The sequence below is a fragment of the Myiozetetes cayanensis genome, unplaced genomic scaffold, assembly GCF_022539395.1.
Source record: "Myiozetetes cayanensis isolate MyiCay16 unplaced genomic scaffold, myiCay2020 scf5-8, whole genome shotgun sequence".
In the NCBI taxonomy this organism is placed as follows: domain Eukaryota; kingdom Metazoa; phylum Chordata; class Aves; order Passeriformes; family Tyrannidae; genus Myiozetetes; species Myiozetetes cayanensis.
Genome location: NW_026087742.1, coordinates 4,733,873 through 4,742,083, shown reverse-complemented (window position 1 = coordinate 4,742,083; position 8,211 = coordinate 4,733,873). Strand labels below are relative to the sequence as shown.

At 45.0% G+C, this 8,211-nt stretch overlaps 1 protein-coding gene across 1 annotated transcript; it reads right to left on the bottom strand.

Annotated features, from left to right (window-relative positions):
- Positions 1 to 1,052: 1,052 nt before the first annotated feature.
- GJA8 (gap junction protein alpha 8) lies at positions 1,053 to 2,246 on the bottom strand. Its single transcript, XM_050332596.1, has one exon. The coding sequence runs from the start codon at positions 2,244 to 2,246 to the stop codon at positions 1,053 to 1,055; it is 1,194 nt and encodes a 397-aa protein (XP_050188553.1).
- Between the last annotated feature and the right edge of the window lie 5,965 nt (positions 2,247 to 8,211).

Sequence of the window (8,211 nt, the reverse complement as noted above, 5' to 3'; positions counted from 1 at the left end):
GGTTTAAAAAGTCACACAGCTACCCAGACCCCTGGTATAGGTCCACAGGTGCCTTCAGGACTCTGTACCTGAGATTTGCTGAGTGCCTGGAAGCTCCAGGAACTGAACACATGTCAGGATCATACCATGAAGGCTTGTATTTGGTTTCATGCTCTGGGGGCTGTAGCTGTTCCCTCCTTTCTCAGAAGCCTTCCCACGCTTGTTTGGCTAAATCAGGTTTCAGATCTTTAAGTCACAAGGCTCAAGTAAAAAATATCACTTGAATTTATTCTTTCCAGTATACTGAAATAGTTTCAGGGCTGGGTGACCCTCTTGGGAACAAATAATCCATCTCTGGGCATCTCCTAAATCCTAGTAGAGATTACTGTTAACCTTGCCCACTGTCAGTGTCACTTGAAGGGAGAGCAGAAATATTTTTGACAAAGGGCAAATATTTTTACCTAACTCAGATATGCATTCACAGAGAAATTGGGAACATTTTTTGGATTTTATTTTCTGGATAGAGAAGGGAAGTTGGGCTTACTATTTTAGTGTGTTGATGCTAAGCACAGAATTCACTTTGTGAATTAAATTTAACTGCAATTCCATGCCAACATCAAAAGGGAGATCTGCTCAGTGAGCCATAGGTGGAAACAGAAAAAGAAGGACTAGATACAGTTGTTGATCAGTCTTCCCCCTTCCTGGCTGAAAGACAGATCCTCCCCACATTCCTAGAGAAATGTGGAATACAAGGCTTTCAGTAAATATGTTCACAGTGGCAACATTTGAGTATCACTGCCATGTTAGGTTTTAAAATACATGAGTTATGTGTACAGTGTAGATATTACTGGAAGGAGTGAGCTGGCATGTGGAAACAGGGAAATACAGGGACACACAGGGCAAATAAGGCACAGTTACCATGGTAGTACCTTTCCAGTTGGGAATTCATAAATATTCATAATATTCAAATGGCCATTTTTGCGCTTTGCTTAAAAATATCTTTTGATTCTTTCTCTACCTCTCCTTTTCTCTTCAACTTTTTCCTTTTCATGTGCTCCCTGTATCCTGCACCTTCATACAGTCAAATCATCTGACCTGGCCCGGCTGCTGGCTTTGCTTAGCCTGCTGAGGGGTCTCATATCGGTGGTGAGTTCAGCAGGTGCTGAAGGCCCTTCCACTTCATCGCTCACCACCTCCTCTTCTGCTTTCTTCACCCCTGGCTCCTCCCGAGGGTGCTCTTCTTGCTCCTCCTCCTCCTCCGCTCTTTCTTTCTCCTCTTCTGGTTCCTTCGCTTGTGCATACGATGGCAACCTCTCATCAAATGCCCTGGAGAGATCTTCCAATGGTCCCATTCCAATCTTCTCCTCAAACTCATTGTAGGCTGATGGAAGTGGGCTGGGCTCAACCCCTACTTCCGTGAGAGGGAAATAGTGGGACACTGGCTTCTCTTCTTCCAGCAGCTTGTAGCCTTTGGCCTTTGGGATGGAGGGGACCGTGATGGCAGGGAGAGGCTTCTCTGGGACCTCTGCAAGCTGTTCCTCTGCTGGTCTTCTCAGAGCCCTCCGGATTCTTTTCAGGATCAAGTGACTGATCTCCACCAGGTTGAGGAAGAGGGATACGGCAGCCACCACCAGCATGAACATAATAAAGATGGTCTTCTCCGTGGGCCTGGAGACAAAACAGTCCACAAGATTGGGACAGGGCCACCGCCCGCAGCGGTAAAGGGGGAGAATCCGGAAGCCATACAGGAAGTACTGACCTACTATGAATCCCACCTCAAAGAGGGTTTTGAAAATGATGTGGAAGATGTACGTTCTAAGGAGAGTACCTTCCAGGCGAAACTTCTTGGTTCCATCAGGGTTGTTGCCTTTGTTTTGGTTTGGAGCCAGGGGCAGCTTCTCTTCGTCCACCTCAGCCTGCTGACGCCGCTCAGCTTCCTCCCTCTCTTTCCTCTTCTCCTCCATGCGGACGTGGTGCACAGCGTGCCCAAAGTACATCAGTGAAGGCGTGGATACAAAAATGATCTGCAGGACCCAGAGCCGGATGTGGGAGATGGGGAAGGCCTCATCGTAGCAGACGTTCTCACAACCAGGTTGCTGGGTGTTGCACACAAAGTCTGACTGTTCATCTCCCCACACCAGCTCGGCAGCCGTTCCCAGGATCAGGATGCGGAAAATGAAGAGCACCGTGAGCCAAACTCTCCCGATGACAGTGGATTGCTCGTTCACCTGCTCTAAAATGTTCCCCAAGAAACTCCAGTCACCCATTTCTTACTGTCTAAGGGAAGAAAAAAAGAAAGAGAAAGACCACAAATTACGCCAAATTTAAAAGATTTCAGGTTTTCCCACTGATGTCTTTTGCTGCTTTCAATCAGAATTTCCCTAACATGCTTTGAGAACAGAAAGACGGTCGTTTGCTTACTTGCTGATTTGCCTGATCACAATGATTTATTAGCAGGAGAAGGGCTGGGAAGCCAGAGCAAGCTGCTTGCTAAATTCTTTCTTTCATGGCACTAAATGGGCAATTACTTTTCAGCCAGGGAGTATATTTATCTCCTTTTCCAGGTGAGAGTCTTCTGTGGTGCCTTGTAGGCTTGGTTGTGTGAGCCTGCTTAGATTTCGTACATGTACAAACACTCCCCAGCAGTACAGTGGAGCAGATTTATCAGCATGCAGCTGCAGTGGTTAGAAAAGACAGTGAGGCTTTCAAGCACCCAAGCTCTCCTGCACCAGAACACCACAGAGGGGTCAAATAGATCTCACATTTGCTACCATCTTGCACCTACATAAACATGGATTCTCTCTAGACTGTGTATATTACTTCTACATTAGCAACCACTCTGTTAGGTAAGAACAGCAATTACTACACCGTTACTATGTTAGTAATACTGCATAAGTCTCATAACTACTACACAGACTAGTTTTGCTACATAGAATACATTATATATATATGCTAAGAAAGTAGTCCATTTTCAAGTGATGCAAGTCAAATATTACATCTGTCATTATTTTTGCATGCTAAGAAATTATTCCTAGGTCAGGACTTCATCCTGCATATCCTGAACTTCCCACTATAGCATTTCACGCAAGGGAAAATCTGTGTGTGAGAGAAACAAAAAGGAAAGTTGTTTTGGATGTGTTGTTTTAACACACCACAGCAGTTTGAAGCCTCTGAGGAATGCAGAATATTAAGGTGGTCTAGAAGGACCAACTGGTGGACCATGACAAGTGAAGCAGGGAACATTATTCATAAAATAGCTGTTCACAGGGATCTAGAAGTTCATCTCTTAGATACTACCTCCATCTATAGTTTCCTAAATGCAGACACACATACACAAGCACTGGGAAAAAGTGCCAGAGCCAAGAGCATGGAAATCTGAGTATCTAAACTTCCCTCCTCCTTCAGATACCACCGGGATATATTTGTAATGCCATATGTTATGACACACCAACGCATACTAGTCTGCCTCAACTACTGTGTGTACGTATTCACACACAGACAAACATGCACAATATTGAGAGCTCTACGGCTCTGGGGAGTTTCACCAATTTTCAATCCAAAAAAAATGCTTATGATGGCATTTTGCTCAAACAGGATAGACTCACATTCCTTGCCTTCGAACCTCGTAACATTCTTTTAACCCCAGACACCCGTGTTAGAAAAGGAAAAACAGAACGCAGCCCTTCAGCTTGCACAAACACCTCGCAGGAGGAAGCAGCAAACATATAATTTAATCACCGAAGAAAATTGCCACTTTCTCAGTCATTAAAGTTGTGTAAAGGAGTGTGTTAATGTCAGCGCTTACATTAACAAGTCTAGCAGAAGATTATGCTGTTTACATACATTATCTAAACTGATTTAAACATTCTCTTTCTGCAAATTCATGGAGCAAAGTACACCCAACAGTTACCAATCATGTGCAACTCTGTAAAGAACATGACTACACACAGTATAAACTTCACTGTCCCCAAGGCACCTCAGTCAACTCCATCCCTCTCTTTCTTTGTGAGTCACGCTGGTAGCCACACTACCTTTCGAACATTAGCACTGCAGCACACAAGATATGTGATAAACCTTATCAGACAGAAAACTCACTGTACAGGAGAAGGAAAAACGTTCCCTGGCTAACTCCACCAATTGTCTTGCTCACAGCTTGCTCACATTTGGCTAAACTCTTCCTTAGACAACTTCCAAACCAGCCATGTTTTTTTAAAACTCTGCCATGACCACCCTCTCCGTTTTCTGCACGTGAAGTGGTTCGAGGCTGCTCAGTCTGCTCAACCGCAAGCAACAATATTGGGCGGACTGATGATGAGTGGCACGACCCGTTCAAATGTTTAGGATTCCACCTGCGGAGCAGCCAGCCCCCTCGAGTCTCAGAGAAAGCTGTAAGCGATGTATTTATGCAGTTCATCTTCTCCCTTTAAACTGCCTGTCGTGAGGAGAAAGCAGGACACCGCCTAAGCCCACCCAGAGTCAACAGACTCGTGTTCTTGACTCCCATGGGCTCGCTTGCAGACCCCCACCCTGCGCTTCTGGACGTCGCACCCTGAGCACGCCACCGGCAAAAAAGACTGTACAGGTTAAGGATGTTGAGCAAGCAACTTGCCGCTGTGAAAGGCTCCACCGAAGAAACGTGTCCCCCTCCTCTCTTGGCACTCTGCAGGGAAGAGTGAACTTTTGTCTCTCTTCTTCCCTACCCTAAAAGCCCCAATCTTGTCGCACGACTGAGCAGATATGACTGAATTGGCTCTGATGGTGGGTTTTAGTTGCCCTGCAATATTTAAGCTCCGAGCCAGACGGCTTTATGAAGTGAGTGACAGTTGGTGACGTGGGGAACAATAGGGAGAAAAAAATAGAGAGAGAGGCAGAGACACAGAGAGGAGAGTCCACTGAACATGAAAAAGCAGAGGGGGGAGAGGAACAGGCGACAGGCAGTGAAAACCTAATACATGCATAAATGGGAGTTTGCTCAGTTAAGCAGGGACCAAAGCATCTCTGCAATTCTGCTATGGTTCAGCACAGCTCTCTGTGTGTCCACACTCACCAGTCTTTAGGTGTTGCAGTGCGACAGGTGAAAAGGGAATGCCAATATCTCTGACAGTGCCAGAATTAATTGAATTAAATTGTTACCCTACACCCAACTCTGACAGACAAATTGCACTGCTGATTTCCAACACAGGCATTTACTGAGGTACTGGGTCTGTATTTGGCATTGTCAGATACTTTGGGCTGCTCTTTAACATCTTCTCCCCAGAAAAAGCAGCGGCATGAGAAAACAAGATTAACAGTCAATATTAACCAAAGCTGAGAAACACCAATTTTACAACCTCACCTTTCAGTGCCTTAGTTCTGCTTAGTTTTTCCTCCAAATGCATCTTACATGTGGCACATGCATTAAAAATGTCTAAACCAAACTGTTTTGTTAAGGAGCGTAGCTGAATTCCAGCAGCCCAGCAAACAGGAATGTTACCCCAGGCGCACTCGCCTACCCTCAGCCACCTGCAAAAATGCTGGGGAGCCCACAGAAGAGAAGAATCACAGGCTCAGTAATGCCTCTGCAAGTACCACTAATTGCCCTGGGAGTTTTAATTATAAGCCAAAGGTGATAACTTGATTCTAAGGTGTTGGTTTTGTAGTCTCTCTGTAGGAATTGCTCGGAGTGTGCTCTTGGTGCTCAGCTCTGAAGAAATAAAGGATTACTGGAAGCAAAATTTGCTAAGCAATGGTACAGATACCAGGCTCATAAAGTGATGAAGCAGCAAGTAGCTCTCATCTCTCTTTATGCAAACTCAACACTGAATTTAATTTCCCAGAATGGCACTGGGAGACATTCTGTCTAGAAAAGTTGTCATTTGAATGAGATATTATATATAATGCAAGTGCCACAAAATTTTGTACCTTCAAATCTATGGTTTCAGGCCTCTCTTCAGTGTTTCTGGGTATTTGTGCCCATGTAAGTTCAGAGCCTCATCTTAGCAGTTGTCTTCCCAAACAGCTTTTTTTACACAGCCCCGAAGTTCAAAGCACAATTGGAGGCTGAGATGATGTTTTCCAAAAACGATTTCGAAAGAGCTAAAGGATAAGTCAGAGATGGGGAAAAAAATTCGTATTTTGCAAGAGGAACCAGTTTGGAGACACAAAAGAAAAAAAATCAGCCTCAGTGGATGCAGTTGAAATGAAAGTCATATTCTGAACACCTTAATAAATCACTCTCTTAATAGAGAAGCTGTAGCAGAACATTGTTCAGCCTGGTGTGTGGGAAGACACAAGCCCCAAGAACATGAAATGAATAAGAAAAGGCACAGTTTGATCAACAATAGGAACAAGAACAGTAAGGAAGAGTGAGGAATACCTTTGTTGTTTTGTTTTGCTCTGTGCTACTGAGATAAACAAGGACTAACACATGAGTAACTGGTCATCATTGCCACCCTCAACCCCTCTCTGGGAAGTACTAAGAGAGGGAGGACTAAATGGTACCACCAGCACCTAACAGCTTTAAAGAGTGCCCGGAAGGTGGTGCATCACAGAGAGCAGGTGGTTCGGATGTTAAACTGCCTGTTCCTTTTCAGACTGAAACTGTCTTTTTGGAAAACTCAGCTCTGGTTGAATGTGTGTATCCCTTTCTGGGCCTTATCTTTCTAATATAAAGAGCCAAACCCCAAATCTGGTATGCAACTACATGGCTGTAGTCCATCTCTAAATTACATCCAGCAACTGTCAGAGATATTTCCCATTAACCTTTTATCTGCCTTTCACAAACACTATCTAAATATCAAACACTGTCTGGCAAGTTGCAGAACAGCTTGCAAGATGCAGCTGATGCAGAAATTATATTCAAGTCTTTGATCTTTTTGGGTAAATGTTACTTTTATGTGAATGATCAGGGTGACTTTCTTTGCTGTCATTAGGGTGCAGAGCCATTAGCATAGGGCACACTGATTTTAACAGGACATTTCTGGTTTGTGGAAAACCACACAGTCCCTTCATCTGGATGTCTTTTTAAAAGGCACCACTGAGCTCTGGGTGAGATTCTCCAGCTCACTGTGGCCTCCTCCCTCTGAAGAAAAGGGCCTGAATTAAGATGAAGATGGGCAGTGGGGAATTCCTCTTATACTGGCTTATTCAGGGAAGTGGTTGGTTAAGATGGGGATGAAGAGGAGAAGGCAGAGTATGAGAAAAGCAAGAAGAACACTTGATTCTCTTAGGCACATTAAAGCAGTGGCTGTGAAAGAAAGGGGTGGAGACCATGAAACCAAAGGTCTAGAAGACTGGGCCTCACATGCAAGATGTGATGTTCACTGAGCCTGAGAAAGAACTGCGAAGAACTGACAGAACCAGACTGATAATGGCCAACACTTCCAACCTGTGTACCTGGCCCAGCATTTATGCTCTCATTAGGCAACCTGTAGGTGTTCTGAGTACTTTTCAAAAACTGGTGCTAAAAAGAGTAGCAGCTAGTGAGAGTAGCACCGTTACTCATAGGGACCTTTCCTAGCCTTTGGGACTTTTCTTGCCTTCAAAGAACCATGGACATCTCCTGCACTTTTAAAATGTTATTTTCTTTGGAAAGAATTTTGCTTCACGGCTGACTTCTCATCCTTTAGCTGCTTTGAGGCTGGTGACTGAGCTCCTGTCTCTGGCACCACTGAGTCTGTGAAGTCTCTACTGCAACTCAGCCTTTTGCTCAGAGCCTACGAGGTCACTTGGGGAATGTGGGATTTTTCATTCCAAACGGATTTCCAACACAGACATGATGTCAGGACAAGGCAGGGCCATGCTATTGAACAGCTCTGTTCATGCATGATAGCAGATTGTGCAATTATATAGCGCACAACCCTGGATAACGATACCCCTCCCTCAAACAAAGTTATCTTCTCCCGATCTGCTTAGCTAGAAAGTGGCACATGCTTCCTGTTCTTCTGCTGAACACACAGACCTTTCGCTCCTGGCTGAGGCTGAGCACTGGACACATCCAGCCTCCCTACAAGAAGCTGGGAGTGTCACCCAACACTCTTTTTTGCCAGGCACTACCCAACTTAGCACACACCTGCTGTCCAGCAACAGGTGTCCTTGTCCATCCTAGAGCCAGAGGGATCTGTCAGTCTGATCACCAGGACCAGAGTGTCCCAGATTTCATCATCTCTCTGCCACCTACCGGTCTCAGACATCATTTAAATGTGGCCAGCCCAGGACAAATCTTTAGGCAGGCGTTACCAGGTCCCTGCAAGA